Source organism: Pan troglodytes, chromosome 12 (assembly GCF_028858775.2).
Source record: "Pan troglodytes isolate AG18354 chromosome 12, NHGRI_mPanTro3-v2.0_pri, whole genome shotgun sequence".
In the NCBI taxonomy this organism is placed as follows: domain Eukaryota; kingdom Metazoa; phylum Chordata; class Mammalia; order Primates; family Hominidae; genus Pan; species Pan troglodytes.
Window position 1 is genome coordinate 90,816,866 of NC_072410.2, and position 24,697 is coordinate 90,841,562.

General features: G+C 43.0%; 1 protein-coding gene across 13 annotated transcripts in view; it reads left to right on the forward strand.

The window, feature by feature from the left end:
• The first annotated feature begins 368 nt into the window (after positions 1-368).
• MEMO1 (mediator of cell motility 1) overlaps positions 369-24,697 on the forward strand; it is a 144,125-nt gene continuing 119,796 nt past the window's right edge. For 2 of the 13 annotated variants that reach the window (XR_010149015.1, XR_010149016.1), the window contains exon 1: positions 1,037-1,448. Coding sequence is in view for 7 of the 13 variants with exons in the window: in XM_063788862.1 (XP_063644932.1) it covers positions 813-822; positions 1,371-1,448 (88 nt within the window). In the remaining 6 variants the exon portion in view is untranslated. 13 annotated transcript variants of the gene reach the window in all.

Genomic DNA, 24,697 nt, shown 5'->3' on the forward strand with positions numbered 1-24,697 from the left:
TGCTGTGATTCTTATACAATTGTAAAAAAATTATTTGTTCCTGACATTTATGTGGAATACTGGGATTTATAAGATGACAAAGGTGAAAATAATATTTGTTGTAGGCTTACCCTGTCAGGCTGTTCACATTCAACAGCTCTTATAATCGTAGGTACACTCCTTGAGTGTCCCCATTTTACAGCTGAGGATAACGAGGCTAGTTATATCAAACACCTTAGTTAGGGAGATATGACATATACCTACATAAATACAACATGAAACAAGATAAATGGTTACAGTGTCAAAGCCACCATTAGGTGGTAAGAGTGACCCTGTGAAGCAAAAACTAGCATTTGGATGACCACAGGCACACTTTACCACGCGCCTGCTTCTACAGATGAACTTCCCGGCGTGCCACCCTAGGAATGAGACCTTGGGGGTGCAAATCCATGAGAGATGCCTGTATATGATGGATACCCGCGGGACTCCTCGTGGAAAGCCGCATCCGCGAGCCCTAGGTGCTCTCCATTTGAGGAAGTTGGCTGGGGGAGGGGGCTTGCCTTGCGGCTGCGTCCTGCTCCCCGCGCCCTGCCCCCACCTCCCAGCCTCTGCTGCCGCTAAACCCCGGAGAGCGGAGCGTGCACGTTGAGATTCCTCGGCGGGTAGGCAGCGGTGCTGGGCATGCTCAGTGGGCAGGACCCGTTAGAGTGGCGAGTAAGGAAGCGTTGGCTCTTCTCCGGGTCTGCCTTCCCCGGTTCAGGCCCCGGCCCTGGGCTTTTGTGTGCGCGTAGCTGCAGCCGCCGCTGCCCCCTCGCGGGGCTGCCCGACCCCAGATGCCGTCAGGCCTGTCCGGTTTCCGCCGTTAACCTCGCCGCGCGGCCGGGAGGAGGAGCGGGGCGGGGCCGGCGGCGGGCGGCCGGGCTGGAGGGCCCTGCCGGGGGTGGGGGTGGGTGCGGGGAGCCCCGCGGGGGGTGGGGGGCGGGGGCGGGCGCGGAGTCACGGGGGTGGGGTCACTCGCGGTGGCTCGGGGAGGCCAGCTGGGAGGGGAGGGGGCCGTGGGGGCGGCTCGGCGGAACCAGCCCCGGCTGGGCAGCAGCGGGGACGCCGGGGGCCGGGGCCAGGGCTTTCCGGGCTTCGGTGAGGCCGCCGTGGGCCCCATCTTCCGGCGGTCGCCTGAGTTTGTGGTGATTGTTGCTGCCGCCGCCACCGCCCCGGCTGCCATCTCCTCCTCCTGGGCCGTCGCCTCCTCCTCTTCCTCCTCCTCCTGGGCCGGGCTGATCCCCTCCCCGCTGCCGCCTCCTCCTGGGCTGGGCCCGCGGTGTCTCGTCCCCTCGCGGAGCCGCTCCTGCCGCCGCCGCTGCCGCCTCCTCATTCATCCTCGTGCACCATAGGCGGCACAGGCACCAAGATGTCCAACCGAGTGGTCTGCCGAGAAGCCAGTCACGCCGGGAGCTGGTACACAGCCTCAGGTAGGGCCCCAGGCCGCTGGCCCGCCCGCCGCCGTCGCCGCCTGGCCCCACGCCCGGCCGGCCGAGGTCGGCGGCCCGGCCCCGCGGCGGCGGCGGGCGGGGACGAGGGCGCGGACCGCGTGGGGAGGGAGCGAGCCGAGGCCGGCCTCGCCGCCTCCCCCACCCGGGCGGCGGGCATCCCGCGCCGGCAGCCCGGGGCCGGCCGGCCTCACGCTCTCCGGAGTTGGGCGAGAGGGAGAGTTGCCGCCTCGGCAGCCTGCGCCCTCCCTCAGGACCAGGCTCGAGGAAGGAACGTGCTCCCGGACCCCAGCCGACTTGTCGCCGCCTCTGGCTTGCAGGAAGCGTGCGGCCGGCCGCTGCCACCCCCGGGAAGGACGGTGTGCCCGGCGCCGAGCCCCGCTTCTCCACGCCGCAGGGCAGCGACCCTCCGCCCTCTTGCCGAGCCAGGGACCCTTTCCTTTCCTCTCCCGTCTTCCCTGCTCTCCCCGCTGGCGGTCCGGGGAGTGCCCTCGCCCAGAGGGAGTTCTCTCGGTCTGCCCCCGAGCCCCCGCGCCCGCAGCCGGAGAGGAAGTCTTCTCGCCCCGTGCCTCTGGTGCTGGAGAAGGAGGCAGCGTTTCCCCGCACCTTTAAGGGGCTCCGCTGTCTTGCAGGGAGTGAAGGGTAGCACTTTTTTACGTTACCAGACTACAGACGAGGTCTCTGCATGGGGAGATATGTCAGAGGAGGGCCTTTCAGGGATTTGTCACTTTGTATGTTGGGGCTGGGGTGGAAGTACTGCTAAGCAGGGGCTTGGGGGTGGGGGGGCTCCCAGCTCTTTTGTCAGTGTTTGCATTGTTACTGTCATTCACGAAAGGGGCAGCTGGATATGGCATCAGCACTTTTCCCGAGCAGTCGCCCCAGTCACTGGTCGCCCTACACCAGGCAGGTGCTGGAACTACCTAACAAATTAAGTTTAAGCTTTGAGCGAGTTGAGTTTTCTGTCTCCACTGTCTAAAAGCATTTTAGACTTCTTTATGTGAAAGTGTAGGGACTTTCCCTTTAATAAAGTGCTTGTTAGAATGCCTGTTTTCTGGGATTATTTTCAGGAGTCACATTTCTGGTATGTTAACAAAGACAGTTCTACTGTGATTCCTCATAGTCTTCAGTCATTTGGTATTGGCTTGTCAATAACTAGACCTAACTTCTCGAGGTGAATCGGATCATGTTTCCTTTTGCAAAGAATTGGCTTGGAGAGTGACTTGGCCTGTGAGAAAGCAAAGATTTGGAAGAAAATTCATTTCTCTGAGGTTGCTAAACTAGCTCATTAAATACATGTACCTTACTGAAATACATGACTCACTGAAGATTTTCTGTGTTAGGGAGACACAAAAGAATTGTGAGGATTGGATTTGCAGCTGTGGCTAACAGGTAGCTATAGTTTTGCATTAAGCAAATATGACATTTTATGGTTAAAGTGCCTTCCATTCATGGTCCTAAAGTACTTCATAAACATTTAATCATCCTCAGAGCCTGAGAATGCCAGTTAAATTATTCTTGTTCAGCTTACGGGGAAACATGTAGAGAAGTGGTTTTTTTTTTCCTCTCTAGACGGAGTCTTGCTCTGTCGCCCAGGCTGGAGTGCAATGGCTCGATCTTGACTCATTGCAACCTCCGCCTCCTGGGTTCAAGCGATTCTCCTGCTTCAGCCTCCTGAGTAGCTGAGATTACAGGCGCGCGCCACCACGCCCAGCTAATTTTTTGTATTTTTAGTAGAGACAGGTTTCACCATGTTGGCCATGCTGGTCTCTAACTCCCGACTTTGTGATCCGCCCTCCTGGGCCTCCCAAAGTCCTGGGATTACCGGCGTGAGCCACTGTGCCAGGCCAGAAGTTCAGTGTTTTAAACTTTCGTTGTAGTTTGCATTGGAATGTGGGCAAGTGATTCTGGAGGAATTTCTATAGATTCTTGAACATTCTTTGGATAATCTTATATGGCATAGCTTACACTTGGATTTGGAAAGACTTCTTTGGTATTCTAAGATGAATTCGTTAATCCAGCTCAAAACATTCTGTGATTATTGTTATTTATCAACAGTGAACTAAAGAGGACTATTTTCTGAAAAATTCCAAGTATATTCTTATTTCCCTAAATTCTGAGTGAAATCAATAATGCCATTTTTGGTAATGTGCATTGTCACAGAGAACCTTAAAATTAAGGCCAGATATATGACAATTTTTGGGGGAGTCAGTGTGGGACTTTTTAAACTTGAGTAGTAATTGAGGGTAGATTTAAAGCAATTCAATTGTAAAAGCTTATTTTGTATTTTAAAAATAAATACAACTACAGATAAGTAAACTTCGACTGGGTTTAGTAACGCCTGTCTTTAATATTTGTCAGTGTACCTACATTGATAACATTGACCTTTGGAAAAATTGGACTTGTATTGTGTTATTTCTCTAGCATATTAGTCCTAAAAAAGTGTGAGTAATAGGAGATGGAGAGGTTTGTGGATTGTCATTCTGTGGTTCCTTCAGCATTCAAGTTGTGTCCGTAGAATTAATGTGTTTAATTACCGACATAAATAATGGTGAAAACACATTTGCTTTAGTTATATAGCTATTTCAGAAAAAAGTGTGTGTGTACATATATAAATATTACATATATACACACACATGTATCTTCTTTTTGTTTATCCCTTGTTATATGCTAGATCCATTTATAGAGAGTAACAAATTATTTCTTGCCCTCAAGGAATTTTCAGTTTATTTGAAGTAAGTAAGAACTTTTAGGGCAGCAAATAAATATCAAGTAAGTTGAGATATGCTTTTAGGACTACTGAGGAGGGTAGAATCATTTTGGGGTAGGATTTGAATTATGCGTTGAAGGAAGAGTATTTGAACAGGTTTGGAGCAGGGAGGAAGGAACATTGGATTGGGAAACCCCACACAGATACAGAGGCAGGTAAATGTAAATAGTTCAATTTAATAAGAATGGAAGGTACACAGGGGCATAGTTCATGAGCCTGGAGTAGTAGGCTGGTCCTAGAGTACAGATGCCTATGAATGCTAGGCATCATTGGGACTGGACTTACTCAGTTGAGAGTGAGGACCAATGGAGGTTTCTTAGTAGGGGACTAATATGATGCAAATAGCATTTTAGGAAATTTAATCTCATAGGATGATTCATTCTCACTTCTTTTTTTTTTTTTTTTTGAGATGGAATCTTGCTGTGTTGCCCAGGGTGGAGTGCAATGGCATGATCTTGGCTCACTGCAGCCTCCACCTCCCGGGTTCAAGAGATCCCTCTGCCTCAGCCTCCTGAGTAGCTGAGACTGCAGGCCCCCGCCACCATGCCTGGCTAATTTTTGTATTTTTAGTAGAGATGGGGTTTCACCATATTGGCCAGGCTGGCCTTGAACTCCTGACCTCGTGATCTGCCTGCCTCGGCCTCCCAAAGTGCTGGGATTACAGGCGTGAGCCACCACACCCAGCCCATTCTCACTTCTTTATGGGTGTGCAGCAGGTATCAGCAAACTAACTGTGGCCCATACTGCAAATGTAGCTGCAGCCTTTTTTTTTTTTTTTTGGTAAGGTCCAGTAGCTAAGAATGGTTGTTAATATTTAATGGGTTGTTTAAAAAACAAACAAAAACATGAAATGCTGTAAGACTGTATTTGACACACAAAATCTGAAATATTTACTCTTTGGCTCTTCATAGAAAAAATTTGCCAAACCCTAGCCAGTGTAGGTTAGTGGTTGTCAAAGTTTGATCTCTGGACCAGCAACATAATCTAAATGTAGTCTGTTTTCTCCAGATTTGCTACCGCTTTCATCCCATTATTTTAGGCCCTTATCATCTTCTGTTAGAATAATTACAACTGTCTCCGAATTGGACTTCCTTCTGCCAGTCCTATCCCTTTAAATCCATCTTCTGTACTGCTGCCTGAATAGTATGTTGGCCAAATCATTCCTTTGATCATTTCCTCACTGATCTATCTTGCCTCTTGGTTAAGGTCTAAGTCCCCTCATAACTTGCCATCTTCCTATCTCTATGACCGCTTTCCCCTACCCCAACCCAGTTTTGGTTTTACCCCCCTTAAGTGACATCTAATAGTTGTTCATTGTTTCTTTAAATACATCATGCTGTTTCTTATCACTGTGCTCTTGCACAAACTGGTCCCTCTGTTGAAATATTCTTTGTTGGGATAATTCCTATTCCTCTTTTGAAGACTCAAGTGTTAACACCTCCAAGAAACCTACCCTGGTGCTTTGCCTCCCCAATGTGGTTTTTGATGTTACCTGTATATGAGGTAAGCCAGGTACCATGTCTTACTCATTTTTTTGTACCCTAAGTACTCAGCATAGGCTTTGTACATAGTAGATGCTCAATAAGTATTTAACTGAATGTTAAAGTGCTTGGCATATAGTAGGCGTATAATTAGCAAGTGGCAAGTATTGGTAGCATATATGGACAGGGATACAAATGTTTACATTCTGAAGAGCGGTGGGGCTGATATGAGACTGCTGCCATTCAAGTCTCTGATCATGGTATAGATGAAGCATCTTGGTGGTAGGAAGGGATTACCAATCCTGTTGTGCCAGTTAGGGTTCCAGGGAGTGTAAGATTTTTAAAGTATGACATACTTTAAACAAGTTCAGCTAGGTGAATTAAGTACATTCACATAATGAGTATTCAACTCAAGAAACACATCAGTACTGGAATTCCCACCAAATGCCCCTCTCCTCATTCCATGTTCCTTGTATTTTAAGAACATAGAAAAATTTTGTCTGTTTTCCAATTCTTTATCAGTGGAATTATATAGTATGTATTCTTTGAGCTTCTTTTTTTTTTTTTTTTGGTAACAGAGTCTCTCTGTCGCCCAGGCTAGAGTGCCGTGGCTCGATCATAGCTCACTGCAGCCTCAACTTCCTGGGCTCAAGCAGTCTTCCTCCTTCAGCCTCCTTAAGTGTTGGGATTATAGGTGTGAGCCACTGCACCTGGCTCCTTTGAGCTTTTGCTCAGTGTTACATTTGTAAGATTAATACATGTTGTATTGTACTTTGTTCATTCTGTTGCGTAACAATTCCAGTTTATTCTGTTGATGGACATGTGGGTTTTTTAGTTTTGCTGCTGTGAACACTTTTATACCTTTTTTTGGTCAATGTATATGTGATTTTTGATGGATATATGCCTTAGGGTGGAGTGATTAGATCATGGTCTATGCAAATGGTAAGTTTTTTTTTTTTTTTTAAAATGGGGTCTAACTCTGTTGCCCAGGCTAGAGTGCAGTGGTGCGATCTCACCTCACTGCAACCTCTGCCTCCCGGGTTCAAGCAGTTCTCCTGCCTCAGCATCCCGAGTAGCTGGGATTACAGGTATGCACCACCACACCCGGATAATTTTTGTATTTTTAGTAGAGATGGGGTTTCACCATGTTGTCCAGGTTGGTCTTGAACTCCTGACCTCAGGTGATTTGCGCCCCTCCCTCAGCCTCCCAAAGTACTGGGATTACAGGTGTGAGCCACTGTGCCCGGCCCCATGTGATAAGTTTTAGTAGATTCTGCTAAAGTTTTGCAAATTGGTTTTACAAATTTACACTCCCACCAGCAGTGTGTAAGAGCTCCAGTTGCTTCTCATCTTTGCTAACACTTGGTATTGTCAGTCTTTTTATTTTTAGTTATTCTGGAAGGGTGTGTAGTGATATTGTAGTGTAGTTTTAATTCGTATTTTCCTGATGCTTAATGAAGTTGAGCATTTTTTCTTGTTAGGGACCCCATGTTTATTGGCCATTGGATTTCTGCTTTTGTGAAGTGTCTGTTAAATCTTTTGCCCTTTTTTTCTACTGGGCTGTTTATTTTTTTCATATTGACTTCTAGTTCTTATTCTGGCTACATTTCTTTGTTAGGTACATATTGCATCTATCTTCTGCCCTTTTAGAATCTTGGTGTGTCAGTGAATTAAAGCTTTTATTTATTTATTTATTTATTTATTTATTTATTTATTTGAGACAGGGTCTTGCTCTGTTGCCCAAGTTGGATGGCAATGGTGTGATCACAACTCACTGCAGCCTCTAACTCTTGGGCTCAAGTGATCCCCCTGCCTCAGCTTCCTGAGTAGGATTATAGGCATGTACTGTCATGCCTGGCTAAGTTTTAAAATTTTTTGTAGAGATGGTGTCTCACTCTTGTTGAGGCTGGTCTCAAATTCCTGGTCTCAAGCTATTCTCCTGTCTCAGCTTCCTGAGTAGCTAACTACAGATGTGTGCCATCATCCTTGGCTAATTGTTAAAATTTTTTGTAGAGATGGTGTCTCACTTTGTTGCCCAGGCTGGTCTCAAACTCCTGGTCTCAAGCAGTCCTCCTGCCTTGGCCTCCCAAAGTGCTGGGATTACAGGCATAAGCTATCATGCCTGGCCAAATTCTTAGTTTTAAAGAAGTCCAGTTTATCAGTTGGTTAGTGCTTTTGTTGTTTCCCGTTTATGAAATCTCTACCTACCTGAATGTCATGAAGTTACCCTCCTGTGCTTTTTTCTAAGAGCTTTCTCTTTTTATCTTTCATATTTAGATCTATACTTCATTTGGTTGATTTGAGCATATGTATGCTGTGTTTGTGAAGTAGCAGGACATTACATTAAATTTTTTTTGTTAAAGTAAGCATATATTGAAAAAGTATGCAAATCAAGTATATACCTTGGTGGATATGCACAGATTTCATATACCCTATGTAACAAGTCCCTGTGTTAAGAAATAGAACATTTCTTTGCTTTTTTTCCCTTGGCAAATAGTGATTATATTATTGATGGTACATCTTATAATCACGGCTGTCATGGAATTGAGGAAATATCCAAAGTCTGATAATTTCAAAGAACATTCTTGAAGTATTTCTATGATATATATCTTAAATGCAGTTTTAGTTTTAGTTTTCATTAATTCTACTATGTTTTTAAACAATTGATAAAATTATATCAGGGTTCTATAACTGGAAAACTACAGCTTAATTTTTTTGGCATGTACCTTAAGTTTAGGAGTATAAAATATTTGCTGGAAGTTTGATTGGATTAAAAAAAGATAGAGTGTCAAAATAATACATCTTGGTGTGTGGGAAATTGAAAACCTGAATAATAAAAATATTTCTCTTTGGAAAGACTATATAATAAAATTTAGTTTCGAAGTGAATTATTTTATGTTACTAAATACTGTTTTCTGTATGCTGATTTTTCTTTGCATCCCATCCTATTATTTTACCTTGCAGAAAGGCAAGAAGGAAAGAACATATTTAACAGGCAAACTGTTGATATGATTGCCTGATTACTTCTAGTTTTCAGTTTCCTTGTCCTTTCACATGCAGTTTCCAAGTCAAAATCATCTCCTTCACTGTCTCCATGGTTCGTGTCAACTGCTTTTGAGTTTTTGTCCATTTGAAAGAAGATGAAAATGACAAAAACTTTCATTAAGTATATTTCATAGGTATATTACGTATGTATGTATATAATCCCTAATCTTCAAAAGGACCCTCCAAGGTAGGTATTATCTCCATTTATGGATGTGGAAACAATGACCTAAGTTGAGTAACTTGTTTAAGGTATAACAAGTAAGTTGAAGAACCAGTCTGACTCTAAAATTAGAGTTCGGTATTAGGGGCAGGAAGGTATGGGAAAATATGCTGCCCGAAACACTGAACTTACTCTATCCCACTTCATTTTCCCCAAACTACAGTATGAATATTTAACTCATATATGTATATTATGTATATGTGTATATTATTTAACTCGTACATGTATATTATATATATAAGTATATTGTGGCTTATATAAAGGATTTCCTCATACATATGTATGTATATATGTATATGTATATATGTGTATGTATATATGTATATGTGTATATATACATGTATATATGTATATGTATATATACACGTATATATGTACATGTATATATGTATATGTATATATACACGTATATATGTACATGTATATATACGCATATATACGTATATACGTGTGTGTGTGTGTGTGTGTATATATATATATATTTTTTTTGGAGACAGAGTCTCGCTGTGTTGCCCAGGCTGGAGGGCACTGGTGAGATCTCAGCTCACTGCAAGCTCTGCCTCCTGGTTCAAGCGATTCCCCTGCCTCAGCCTCCCAAGTAGCTGGGTCTACAGGCATGTGCCACCACACCCGGCTAATTTTTTGTATTTTAGTAGAGACGGGGTTTCACCATGTTGGTCAGGATGGTCTTGATCTCCTGACCTTGTGATCCGCCCTCCTTGGCCTCCCAAGGCGCTGGGATTGCAGGTGTGAGCCACCACGCCTGGCCATATATTTTTAATTGTTACAGTAATCCTATGATTAGGTATAGGGTTGGTAATGCAGGCAAGTCTTTAATTCTACCCTCACCTTGCCATTTTATAGATGAGAAACGAAGACTTGGAGGAGGCTACGTCATCTGAGTCATATTACTTGTAAATAGTAGAGTTGGGTTTTGAACCCAGGACTTCTGGCTAAAGCTTACTGTTAAGAAGAAAAACTAAGACTTGGAGGAGGCTTGCATGAGTCGTAACTGGTTAACTGCAGAGCTAAGATTTGAACCCAGGACTTCTGGCTGAAGCCTACTGTTCTTTCCATTTATAGCTATGCCAGAGTGAGAAGTTGAACTATTTGGAATCAGTAAACATCTTTTTAATTGTCAAGTAATATCTTACATTAAAAAATAATAAACATATAACTAAAAACGAATGCTTAGTATAATATAAATATAATACATATATAATTACAAAATAATTGGTATATTTTAATTAGGCTAGTCCTAACATTTGAATTGGACGTAATAAAATTTATGGCACTTCTGCCGGGCACGATGGCTCACGCCTGTAATCCCAGCACTTTGGGAGGCCGAGGCGGGCGGATCACGAGGTCAGGAGATCGAGACCATCCTGGCTAACACGGTGAAACCCCATCTCTACTAAAAATACAAAAAAATTAGCCGGGCGTGATGGCGGGCTCCTGTAGTCCCAGCTACGTGGGAGGCTGAGGCAGGAGAATGGCATGAACCCGGGAGGCGGTGCTTGCAGTGAGCCGAGATTGCGCCACTGCACTCCCGCCTGGGCGAGAGAGCGAGACTCCTGTCTCAAAAAAAAAAAAATCAAAATTTATGGCACTTCTGAAGAGGCTTTATTTAATATTCAGCAATTCAATATTGAACGAATCAATTTCTGCTATGTGAAAGGCACTGCTGATGGGACTAGGTGTATAGCAGGGGATGAAACAGACAAAAATTCCTGGAGTTTACATTTTAATTGCGGGGACAGATGATGGATAAAGTAAGGAAAATTGGGTACATGTTCTCAGGACCTCTTGAGGGCTATGTCATGGAAAAAAAAAAAGAAAATATGTGGTATGCTAGATAGAGGAAAGTGCTATGGAGAGTAACAAAGCACAGCTGGTGCCTAGGGAATGTTTAAAGGCTCGGGGGTCGAGGCTGCAATATTAAATAGCATTGAAAGGGAAGACTTCGGCCAGGTGCGGTGGCTCACGCTTGTAATCCCTGCACTTTGGGAGGCCGAGGAGGGCGGATCACTTGAGGTCAGGAGTTTGAGACCAGCCTGGCCAACATGATGAAACCCTGTCTTTACTAAAAATACAAAAAACTGGCCGGGCACGGTGGCTCACGCCTGTAATCCCAGCACTTTGGGAGGCCGAGGCGGGTGGATCACGAGGTCAGGAGATCGAGACCATCCTGGCTAACACGGTGAAACCCCGTCTCTACTAAAAATACAAAAAATTAGCCGGGCGTGGTGGCGGGCTCCTGTAGTCCCAGCTACTTGGGAGGCTGCGGCGAGAGAGTGGAGTGAACCCAGGAGGCGGAGCTTGCAGTAAGCTGAGATTGCACCACTGCACTCCAGTCTGGGCAACAAGAGTGAAACTCCGTCTCAAAAAAAAAAAAATAAGTAAAAAGGAAGACTTCACTGAGATGACATTTGAGTAAAGACTTGAGCTGGGTGCTGTGGCTCAGGTCTGTGATCCCAGCACTTTGGGAGGCTGAGATGGGAGGATTGCTTGAACCCAGGAGTTGGAGACCAGCCTGGACAAAAAAGTGAGACCATCATGTCTACAAAAAATAAAAAAATTAGCCGGATGTAGTGATGTGCTGATGTGTGCTTGTGGTCCCAGCTACACAGGAGGCTGAGGCAGGAGGATTGCCTGAGTCCAGGAGGCTGCAGTGAACCATGTTTCACCACTACGCTCCAGCCTGGGCGACAGATTGAGGATTTGTCCAAAAAAAAAAAAAAAAAAAAAAAGCCTGATGTAGGTGAAAGAACAAGCCTTGTATTGTACATTATCTGGGGATAGATGATTTTAGGCAGAGGGTACAGCAAATTCAAAGGTTCTGAGGCTAGAGCAGGCCTGGAATATTTGAGGAACATCCAGTAAGCAAGGTCATTGCAGCTGAAATGAAGTGAACTGGAACAGATTAGTATCATATGAGTTAAGAGGTGGCTGGAGACTTTTTGAGACAGGGTCTTGCTCTGTTGCCCAGGCTGCAGTGCAGTGGTGCAATCATAGCTCATTGAAACCTTAACCTCCCGTGCTCAAGCGATCTTCCCACCTCAATCTCCTGAGTAGCTGGGACTGCAGGCAGGCACCAGCGTGCCTGGCAAATTTTTGTATTTTTGGTAGAGATGGGGGGGCGGGTCTCACTATATTGCTCAGGCTGGTCTTAAACTTGTGGACTGAAGCAATCTTCCTGTCTCAGCCTCCCAGAGTGCTGGGATTACAGGTATGAGCCACTGTGCCTAGTCTAGAAAGGACTTTTACTTGAGTCAGATGGTCATTGGAAGTTTTGGGCAGTTGATGGCATGATCTAATGTAGATTTAATTTACTTGGCTGCTGTGATGAGAGCAATTGAAGGTTGGGGAGTGGCGAAAGCAGTGGCAAGGGCAGAACCAGGGAGACCAGTTAGGAGGAAAGGAGTAATCTGACTGTGAGATGATAGTGGCTTGAACTGAGTAATAACAGTGAAGATGGTGAGAAGTGATTGGTTGTTGAATATATTTTGAAGATAGAGCTGAGAGGATTTGCTGACATACTTGAAGTATGGAGTGCGAAAGAAAGAAAGGAGTCATGGTTATCTCTTAAGGTTTATCCCTGAGCATTAGCAGTGATGGAGTTGCTATTATACTGAGATAGGGAAGACCTAAGAGGAACAAGTTTGGTGGGGGAGGGTCAGGAGCTCAATTTTGTTATGTTAAGTTTGAGATGTTCACTGTACAGTCAAGTGTATGTATGAGTCTGGAGTTTAGGGGAGTGGTCTAGACTAGAGATTTAAAAGCGGAGATTAGCATCATATAAATGATTTTTTCTTTTTCTTTTTTTTTTTTTTGAGATGGAGTCTCACACTGTCTCCTGGGCTGGAGTGCAATGGCATGATCTCTACTCACTGCAGTGTCTGCCTCCTGGGTTCAAGTGATTCTCCTGTCTCAGCCTCCCGAGTAGCTGGGATTACAGGCACCCACCACCATGCCCAGCTGAATTTTTGTATTTTTGGTAGAGATGGGGTTTCACTGTGTTGGCCAGGTTGGTCTCGAACTCCTGACCTCATGATCTGCCCACCTTGTCCTCCCAAAGTGCTGGGATTACAGGCGTGAGCCACTGTGCCCAGCCATAAATGATTTTTAAAGCCAGGTATCTGGATGAAATTACCATGGGAATGAGAATAGTTAGACAAAAGAGGTTCAGTGACCAAGCCTTAGAACATTCCAGCATGAAGAGGTTGGGGGGATGAGGGAGATCCTATAAGGAATACAGATTAAGCATCTCATGAGGAGGAGAATGAGATGTCCTGGGAACCAAGTAAAGAAAATACTTCAGGCCAGGCTTGGTGGCTCATGCCTGTAATCCCAGCACTTTGGGAGGCCGAGGTGGGAAGACTGCTTGAGCTCAGGAGTTCAAGACCAGCAACATAGTGAGACCCCCGTCTCTACAAAAAATAACAAAAATTAGCCGGGTGTGGTTGGCACATGCCTATCTATAGTCCCATATACTGTGGAGGCTGAGGTGGGAGGATCGCTTGTGCCTGGGAGGTTGAGGCTGCAGTGAGCTGTGATTATGCCACTGCACTACTTCAGCTTGAGTGACAGAGTGAGATTCTGTCTCAAAAAAAAGCTTTAAGTAGAAGACATCTCAGCATAATTTATGTAGATTTGCCTGGGCATTTTTCTGTGAAACACATACATGTAAGTCTGGTCTAAGCCATTCTCGTCTTAGCCATTTCTTATGTTACTGGGAGAGCTTCCTACTGGTTGCCCAGTTTCCATTCTGTTCTTTACACAGAGGCAAAGAAATCTTTTTGAAAATGTAGGTTCGATAATATCCTTTTCTTAATCTCCCCTCCCCCCATTACATAACCACATTCCAACTTCTTACCACAACTTACAAGGTCTTACATACTGTGACCTCTGCTTAACTTTCTCATTGTATCTACCATTTTTCCTTTCACCACATTATTCCAGCCATTCTGGGCTCCTTGCTGTTCCCCAAATATGTCAAGCTTATTCCTGCTTTAGGACTTTTTCAGATACTTCATAAGTTTGACTAATTCTGACTGATAGTCAAGGAAAGGAAATTTGTATTGATTGCCTGATTTTGTTAGTCACAGGAGGAGAGAAAGGAAGAGATGTTGAAAATGGTTCAACATCTGTAAGGAATACAGATTAAGCATTAAGTTTGAGACCAGCCTGGCCAACATGGTGAAACCCCATCTCTACTAAAAATATAAAAATTAGCTGGGCGTGGTGGTTTGTTTCTCTGTATATAGTGTGTCTTTCTGAATATAGTGTGTATATTCTCTGAATATTTGTTTCTCTGAATATAGTGTGTCTTTTCTTCAGGTTGCTTGACGATTTCTTATTACATTTTACTGCTGTTATCATGTACCTTTGAATAGTTTTGAGTTTATCCTGTTTGGGGCTTACTATGATTCTTGGATGTCTGAGTTATAGTTTTCAGAAAATTTGGAAGTTTTTTGTCTTTATTATTACCTCAAGTATTTTTTTCATTGAGGTTCCTGACCTCAATGTGTTCTGGGAGACAGTAGTCTCTGGAGATGCCTTTTGCAGAAAGGGTTTATGGTCAAATAAGTTTAGGAACTATTACATCTGTTTTTCTCCCTTGAGCCCTGACAGCTCACAGTAGACTTGTGGTGCATTACAAGATCTGTCTTGGTGAGTGTTCTATGTTCAGTCTTGGTGAGTGTTCCATGTTCTTTTGAAAGTAATATGCGTTCTCTGCTGGGCATAGTAGTTCATGCCTGTAATCCTAGCAATTCGGTAGTCTGAGGCAGGATGATTGCTTGAGCCCAGGAGTTCGAGGCTGCATTGAGCTATGATTACACGACCACACTCCAGCATGGGTGACAGAGCACGACCTTGACTCCTAAAGAGTATGTATGTTTTCTGTAGTTATGGGGTGGAATGCTCTATAAATGTTAATTAGATTAAGTTGGATTATTGTATTTGAATCTTCTGTATTCCTATTGATTTTCTTTTCACTATTTCTATGAATTCTTAAGAGCAGTGTTGAAATTTCCATCTATAGATGGGGATTTGTCTTATTTTTTCTTTTAGTTTCCTTTTTTTTTGAGATAGGGTGTCGCTCTGTTGCCCAGGCTGGAGTGCAGTGGCACGATCTCAGCTCACTGCAACCTCTGCCTGCCAGGTTCAAGTGATTCTCCTGCCTTAGCCTCCCTCAGCTGGGACTACGGGTGTGCACCACCACACCCAGCTAATTTTTGTTTTTAGTAGAGATGGGGTTTCACCATGTTGTCCAGGTTTGTCTCGAACTTCTGACCTCAAGTGATCCGCCCGCCTTGGCCTCTCAAAGTGCTGGGATTACAGGTGTGAGCCACCGTGCCATGCCTCTTTTAGTTTTCTTGATTCATTGTTTCTTTCTCTCTCTCTCTCTTTCTCTCTCTCTCCCCCTCTGTCTCTCTCCCTCCCTCTCCTCTCCCTCTCTCTCCCTTCCTCCCTCCGAAAGTGCTAGGATTATAGGCATGAGCCACCATGCCTGGCTGTTTCATGTATTTTTGATTTTATATTATTTGGTGTGCATATTGGGATATATGTTTTCTTGATGAATTCACTCTATCGTTACGCCCTTCTTTATTGAAAGGTAATTTGGTAGGTATTAAGTTTTTGGTGTGTTGTAGCACTTTATAAATTTTGTATTGTATTTTGGCTTAGCATAGCTTCTGGAAGTCTATGATTTTTTTATATTTGTTTCTCTGAATATAGTGTGTCTTTTCTTCAGGTCGCTTGACAATTTCTTACTTATTACCATTTTCCTGCTGTTATCATGTACCTTTGAATAGTTTTGAATTTATCCCTTGGGGCTTACTATGATTCTTGGATGCCTGGGTTATAGTTTTCAGAAAATTTGGAAATTTTTCATCTTTATTATTACCTCCTCAAGTATTTTTTTTCTCTTTTTGTATTTCTGACACTCCAGTCACATATATCTTACATAGCTTAATATTCTCCCACAGTTCACTGAGAATGTTCCCGCCCTTTTTTTCTGTTTCCTTTTGTATAATTTATTTTGCTTTGTTCTCAAGTTCAGTGATCTTCTGTAGTATCTAATTTTGCTTTTAATTCCATGAATGAAACTTTTATATCAAATATTATAATTTTCATCTCTATATTCCATTTGATTTTCTTATTTTCTTTTTTTGAGATAGAATCTCACTCTATTGCCCAGGCTGGAGTGCAGTGGTGCAATCTTGGCTCACTGCAACCTCCACCTCCCAGGTTCAAGCGATGTGCCTGCCTCAGCCTCCCGAGTAGCTGGGATTACAGGTGCCCACCACCTCACCCGGCTAATTTTTGTATTTTTAGTAGAGATGAGGTTTCACCATATTGGCCAGGCTGGTCCTGAACTCCTGACCTCAAGTGATTCACCCGCCTCGGACTCCCAAAGTGCTGGGATTACAGGTGTGAGCCACCGTGCCTGGCCAATTCTCTTATTTTCATATATTCATGTCATTTAGATTTTTGGGCATATTGAATATTTCTACAATAGCTGTTTTTTTAATCTATAATTTCTGGGTCTGGGTATAGTGAATTATTTTTCTTCCTGTTTATTGGTCATGTTTGCCTGCCTGCCTTCCTTCCTCCCTCCCTCCCTCTCTCCCTCCCTCCCTTCCTCCCTTCCTCTCTCCCTCTTTTCCTCCCTCCCTCCCTTGCTCTACCTCCACCCCAACGGCAAGGCACGAGTGCCTTGGTACAATCACAGCTCACTGCAGCCTCGACCTCCAGGGCCCTCCTGCCTCAGCCTTCTGAGTAGCTGGGACTACAGGTGTGCACCACCGTGCCCGGCTAATTTTTGTATTTTTGGTAGAGACAGGTTTTTGCCATGTTGTCCAGTCTGGTTTTCAACTCCTGGGCTCAAGTGATCCGCCTGCCTTGGCCTCCCAAAGGCTGGGATTATAGGCATGAGCCACTGTGCCTGGCTGTATGTCTATTATTATTATTATTATTATTTTTTTTTTTTTTTTAGACAGAGTCTGGCTCTGTCACCCAGGTTGGAGTGCAGTGGTGCAATCTCGGCTCACTGCAACCTCCACCTCCCAGGTTCAAGTGATGTCTTGTGCCTCAGCCTCCTGAGTAGCCGGGACTGCAGACACGCACCACCACGCCTGGCTAATTTTTGTATTTTTAGTAGAGATGGGGTTTCACCATGTTGGCCAGGTTGATCTTGAACTCCCAGCCTCAGGTGATCAGCCCACCTCAGTCTTCCAAAATGCTGGGATTACAGGCGTGAGCCACCACGCCTGACCTCTCTATTAATTTTTACTGGATGCCAGACATTGTGACTTTTATCTCCAGTATGATATTTGTGGTGTTCATTTAAGAAGTATTGAGGTGGCCGGGTGTGGTGGCTGATGCCTGTAATTCCAGTACTTTGGGAGGGCGAGGTGGGCAGATCACCTGAGATCGGGAGTTCGAGACCAGCCTGGCCAACATGGTGAAACCCTGTCTTGACTAAAAATACAAAAATTAGCCAGGCGTGGTGGTGCGCGCCTGTAAACCCAGCTGCTCGGGAGGCTGAGGCAGAAGAATCACTTGAACCTGGGAGGCAGAGGTTGCAGTGAGCCGAGATCATGTCACTGCACTCAAGCCTGGGCGACAGAGCAAGACTCTGTCTCAAAAAAAAAAAAAAAAAAAAAAAAGAAAGTATTGATGATATTTCTGTATTTCTGGCAGACAGCAACAGCATTACTTATGGATCATTTTTATAGTTTTCTGACTTGTTTTACAATTTTTTAGGATAAAAAATAGGATAGTTTGGCCTTGGTGGAGTTCTATCATTAAAGCTTTACTCTTTTGGGGCCTGTTCTAAATCTGCCATATAATCAGTGAGGTATCTCCACTCAGACTGGTGATAGCTCCAATGATTTTGGCCCACTGAGTTCTAGAAATTGTTCTTTCCCCAGAAGAGTTTCTTTGGCTTTGTGGAGTTTTACCCTGTGCATGGGCAGGTTGTGGTATTAAACCAAAAACCTGAGTGGACCCCTTTGCAGATTTCCAGAGTTCTTTGTTGTTTAGCTTCCTCTTCTCCAGAATTCTGATCCGGAAATTCTAGCCACCTAGCCTTCTCAAACTTCAGTATGGCAAATTTTAGTGATCCCACCCAGGTCTGTGCTCCTCTTCACTGGGCAGTAGTTTATAAGTTGTCTTCTGGCAGAATTCTGGGTCATTTAAAATCTCATTTTGTTTATTTCCTTTTCCACAGTCCTGTTGCCCTTGTAGTCTAATGTCTGAAAAAATAACGCAATGCATATTTATATGTTTTGTCTAGTTTTTGTAGTTGTATATGGTTGTAGGTTGTTTGGACCTGTTACTGCCTCATGAGTGGAAATATAATTCATGCCACTATAGTTTTAATGTGTATTTTTCTTAGTATGAGTGAGGTTGAGCATGTTTTCATATCTTTCTTTTTTTTGAGACAGGGTCTTACTGTGTTGCCCAGGCTGGAATGCAGTGGCGCAGTCATAGCTCGCTGCAGTCTCAAATTCCTTGGCTCCAGTGATCCTCGTGCATCTGCCTCCTGAATAGCTGGGACTAGAGGCATGTGCCACTATTTGTAGAAAAATCGACCCTTTTTTTCCTGTGATATTAGTTGGAAGCATTTTTTTCCCAGTATCCCATTTGACTTTTGATTTTCTGATGATATTTTTTTCCATAGTTTTCAAATATGTATTTTAGTTAATTGTTTCTTCCAATTGCTTATATTTATTATCTTTAGTGTTTTCTGGACATATCTGGGTGTTCCCCATTTAATTCTCTATAAATGCTCCTTATTATTTTATTAATTCACTTTTTTTTTTTTTTTTTTTTTTAAATTTGAGACGGAGTCTCACTCTGTCACCCAGGCTGGAGTGCAGTGGCACGATCTCGGCTCACTGCAACCTCCATCTCCTGGGTTCAAGTGATTCTCCTGCCTCAGCCTCCCGAGTAGCTGGGATTATAGGCTCCCGCCACCACACCCAGCTAGTTTTTGTATTTTTGGTAGAGGTGGGGTTTTGCCATGTTGGCCAGGCTGGTCTCGAACTCCTGAACTCAGGTGATCCACCCACCTCGGCCTCCCAAAGTGCTGGGATTAGAGGTGTGAGCCACTGTGCCCCGCCCATTAATTCACTTTTGACATTTCAGTCTTTTATCCATTTGGAATGTATTGTGATATGAGATTTGAGATATGAACCCACTTTTGTTTATTGCCGTAACACCTCTTATCTCTGTAAAGGATCAGATAGTGAATATTTTAGGCTTTGTGGGCCATATGATCTGTGCCCTTGCAGCTAGTCAACTCTGCCCTTGTATTGTGAAAGCAGCTATAGTTAATATGTAAGTGAATAACTGGCTGTGCTTCAATAAAACTTGATCTATAAAAAAATGGTGGTGAAGCAGATTTGGCCTCCCAATTGTTTCCTCAGCCCTGACCTAGGCTTAAGAATTCTGTTGGAAATTATGGAGAGCGACTGATCCATGTGGAAAGAAATATGCCTTTTTATGTTGACTATTAGGAAAAGTGACAGAAATAATTTAAGAATTTTTGTTAAGCTGATATTCTTATAAAATTTGGAAACTTCTCACAATTTCAGAATATTCCTCTGAGATGCAAGCGAAGGTTGAGCTACTTGTGACTGAAGGCTCAAGCAAAGGACAACTTTTAAGTATAAGGGAGTTAATAAAATAACTGCTGATTTTACCTGGCTATTTTCTTATTAATTACTTAATAATATTTTGTTTTTTCTATAGATGATGGATTCATTTATAGGTTTAAAAAAACATTTCCCTCCTGTGTCTTAGAAATCAGATTGACCAGTGCTTACTCTTCTAGTATGAGCGTTTAGTTGCTGACAGCACTGTTTTGCCTCAGAGCCAATAAAAAGGGTAAGATTTTTTGTTTTTCTGAGATCAGAGCAACTTAGAAATTGGAAATATGTTTGAATTATGGCTTAATATTGACTTAGAATTATTTTACACTTAATTAAATTAAATTTTAAGTTAAAAACTTTTGTATACATTCCTGTGTGTGTTGTGTTGTTTTTTTTTTTTTTGAGTCGGAGTTTTGCTCTTGTTGCCCAGGCTGGGGTACAATGGGGCGATCTTGGCTCACTGCAACCTCCGCCTCCCAGGTTCAAGCGATTCTCCTGCCTTAGTCTCCCGAGTAGCTGGGATTACAGGCATGTGCCACCACACCCAGCTAATTTTGTATTTTTAGTAGAGACGGGATTTCTCCTTGTTGGTCATGCTGGTCTCGACCTCCTGACCTCAGACGATCCTCCCACCTCGGCTCCCAAAGTGCTGGGATTACAGGGGTGAGCCACCGCGCCCGGCCCATTCCTGTGTTTTAAAAGTCAAAAATATTGAGAAGTCTCATTCCTGCATTGTCCTTGTGTATTCCATGTTCCCCTTCCCTTATAGGTGGTTGATTTTATCAATTTCTTATGTGTCTGTCTATCCAGTGATTGTTTATGCATATATAAACACACGTGACTATAAGTCATCGTTTTCTCTTTTTCAGCAAGAGCTAGCTTGTATAGTTATTTTATATTTGGCCTTTTTGTAGTTAACAAATTTGATAGTTGAAGATCTTTTCATATTATAACATAGTCATTATTTTGCTTTTGATACCCCCCTTTTTGGGTGGCTCCTTATTCTGGTTTTTCAGAGGAAGATATGACACATTCATTAAGGTGATTCAATATAGTGCATATCTAAATAATATATCATTTGTTCTCTTGCTAGTCTCAGCGAAATGTCATTTGCTCTTGTGTTAGTCTCTTGTCAGTCTCAGAATCTCTTTATAGCCTTCAAAATTATTGATAGCCATAAAGAGTTTTTATTTATGTGGGTTATGTGTATCACTAGATATCAAATTAGAAACTAAAACTGAGAAGCTATAAAAGTTACTTACTTTTGGCTAGGCGTGGTCGCTCATACCTGTAATCCTAGCACTTTGGGAGCTGAGTGGGCAGATCACTTGAGCTCACCAGTGCGAGAGCAGCCTGGGTAACATGGCGAAATTTGTCTCTACCAAAAAAAAAAAGAAAAAAAAGAAAAAAAAATTAGATGGCTGGAGCCTGGTAGGCAGAGTTTGTAGTGAGCCGAGATCATGCCACTGCGCTCGAGCCTGGGTGACAGAGCCAGACCTTGTCTCAAAAAAAGAAAAAACCAAAAAAACCCCAGACACCAAAAACCAACCAACCAACCAAAGTTATTTACTGTTAATTTGTTTAAAAATACCAATAATAAACCCATTACATGCTAACATAAATGACATTTTTAATGAAAATAACTATCTTTCAGAACAAGAAGAGTATGAGAAGAGTGGCATTTGTTATATTTTTGCAAATATCTTTAATGTCTAGCTTAATAGAAAATAGCTGGATTCTCATATCTGCTACTGCATTCATTGTTGTGATATGTTGTTTTGCTTGAAGCATATGGAGAAAATCTGGCCTCATCCAGATGTAAATTTGGAAGAGGGAGGAGTATTTTATTTAATTTTTTGAGACAAGGTCTTGCTCTGTCGTCCATGCTGAAGTGCAGTGGCATGCTCATGGCTCATTGCAACCTTGACCTCCTGGGCTCAAGCGATCCTTCCTACTCACTTTCCTAGTAGCTGGGACTATAGGTGTATGCCACCATGCCCGGTTAATTTCTGTATTTTTTGTAGAGACAGGGTTTCACCATGTTGCCCAAGCTGGTCTTGATCTCCTGGGTGCAAGTGATCTTGTCTACCTCGGCCTCCCAAAGTGCTGGGATTACAGGTGTGAGCCACCACACCCGGCCAAAATTATTTAATAGACTTTCCAGATACTTATGGATAGCCATATTTAACGCTATACTGAAACTCAACATGCGGTAGTTCCTTTTTTAAAAAAAATCATTTTATTGAGATATAGTTGATAAGTTACATATATTTAATATATCTGTGAAAGTCAACACAATCAAGATGTACCTTTTGAAGGTAATTTCTTAAAGATTAATTGCAGTGTAGAATTTGAAACCATCTCAGTAAAGTTTTCATATTGTGTTTTCATTAAGATCTATGAATCTAGTTGGTTTATCCTCCACTTTGATTGTATCTTTTTTCCTTGCAGGAATTTTCAAACATCATGCATTAGTCAGTTGGAAAATATTTGTTTATTGAGTTACGCAGATCTTCTAAATGTTTACACATTTCATTATTCGTTGTCAAAGAATCACACCTGTTAATATCGTCACCATTCGCTTTAGAAAAGTGTTTTTGACTTGGGAAGTTGTTAAGCCCATAGTGGTAGAAACATGTTTTGCAAAATTCGAATTTTTTCGAACCTTAAATATTGTTGGTTACTTTCCCTGATGTGACAAGCCCACTAGTCATTTTCTTTCTTTCTTTTTTTTTTTTGAGACGGAGTTTTGTTCTTGTTGCCCAGGCTGGAGTGCAATGGCGCGATCTTGGCTCACCGCAGCCTTTGGCTCGGCTCACCGCAACCTCTGCCTCCTGGGTTCAAGCGATTCCCCTGCCTCAGCCTCCTGAGTAGCTGGGATTCCAGGCGCATGCCACCATGCCTGGCTAATTTTGTATTTTTGGTAGAGACGGGGTTTCTCCATGTTGGTCAGGCTGGTCTCAAACTCCTGAATTCAGGTGATCCGCCTGCCTTGGCCTCTCAAAGTGCTGGCATTACAGGCGTGAGCCACCGTGTGTGGCTGCCCACTATTCATTTTCAAGGAAATAACTTTCAGATACCCAAGAGTAAGTAACTAGTTGTTCTTTCAAGAGAAATGGTGGTCTATAAAAAAGCACAGTTCAGCTTGCGACTCTCATAAGATGCTTTTTCTTGAGACAGCCATCTTTCTACCCATTTAAGTGCACAGAATATTAAGAAGTTGTATACTTAAGGGCAAAGATTTAATGTGTAATATTTGCAGCTATATCAAGGACATTCTTAAGTGAAACTGGCTTTAAAAAATTTGGTGAGTGTTTGGTAATGAAGAATGTAGTGACTACTACTATAGTTCGGTGCTACTGCTAATGAGACAACAGCAGTTTTATCCAATGTTACTTTTTAAATTTTTAAAATTTTTTTCGAGACAGAGTCTTGCTTTGTCGCCCAGGCTGGAGTGCAGTGGCCCCATCTTGGCTCACTGCAACTTCTGCCTCCTGGGTTCAAGGGTTTCTCCTGCCTCAGCCTCCTGAGTAGCTGGGATTACAGGCGTGTGCCACCACGCCCAGCTAATTTCTGTATTTTCAGTAGAGACGGGGTTTTACCATGTTGGCGAGGGTGGTCTCAAACTCCTGACCTCAAGTGATCCGCCTGCCTCAGCCTCCCAAAATGCTGGGATTACAGGCGTGAGATACCATGCCTGGCCCAATGTTACTTTTGAAACTTCAGGGAAAATCCCAATACAGTGAAAGAAACAAATAATATTTTAGTATTATTGTCAAAGTGGTTTTGGTCTGGAGGACCTTCTGAAAGGTCCTGCAGACTTCTGGTATGTAGAAATCCTTACTTCTTTCTTGGCAGTTGAAAAAGAAAAAAAGAAACCAAGAACTCTTATCAACTTAATCTTCGTTATCAATCTTAATCTCTCTGTACATACTGACTCCTCCAAGTCCTTCCTACTAACACACTCTGCGCATACTCCTTCCATTAATTACAGTGGCTCATTTTGGCATGATTCTCAAGAATCATGAAGTAATTTGTAAATTACAGGTGATTTTATTTTTCGTTCTTCACCTCAAAGTATGGTAAAGGATGATTGGAAACCTACTGAATTAGAATTACTGCTAGCTGGGACCCTATCTGCTTTTTTTACCATACACTAAGGTGGTTTTAATATATAGCAGAGTTAGAAAACTACAGCTTTGAGGCCTTAGGAAGAAAACTAGATTGCTCAGAATAGAGGATGATATCATCATTATCATTTTTGTATTTATTGCTCAAAGTGGAAGGTGACATCACCACTATAATCTTTGTATTTTCAACACCCAGAGCTGTCTGGCACAGGGCAGGAGCTGGCCAAATGCTTCATGAATGATTGAATGACTAATATGACTAGATTATAATGTTATTTGTCTGACACCAGGTTTCCAAATTGAATGATGACAAATTTAGCCTTACATTGTGTATTAAATTATATTTACAAGTGTATGTTTTAGAATTTTGAAAAATGTAAATTGGTTATTATGACTGTACTAGTTAAAATCATTAATGATTTTTTAATTGTACGTAAGCTTCTTATTTCAGCCCACATGATTTGGCCTGTGCCTACCTATCCTTCCTAGTCTTTCGTCATTCTCCTTGTTTGTTGTGTTTTAGGATTAACAAAACATTCGTTGGTCCAGGCAAGGTGGCTCACACCTGTAATCCCAGCAGTGTGGGGGGCTGAGGTGGGAGGATTGTTTGAGGCCAGGCATTTGAGACCAGCCAGGACAACATAGCGAGACCCCGTTTCTAGAAAAAGTAAAAAATTAGCCAGGCATTATTGTACACACTTGCAGTCCCAGTTGCTGGGGAGGCTGAGGTGGGAGGATTACATGAGCCCAGTAAGTCAAGGCTGCAGTCAGCTTTGATCCTGTCAGTGCACTCTAACCTGGGTGGCAGAGTGAGAACACATCTCAAACAAAAACAGAAAACTTCGGCCATTGTTTTCTCCCTAATTGTTGCAACATGCTACACTCTTTACTTTAGGGCCCTTGCATTTGCTGTTCTCTCTTCTG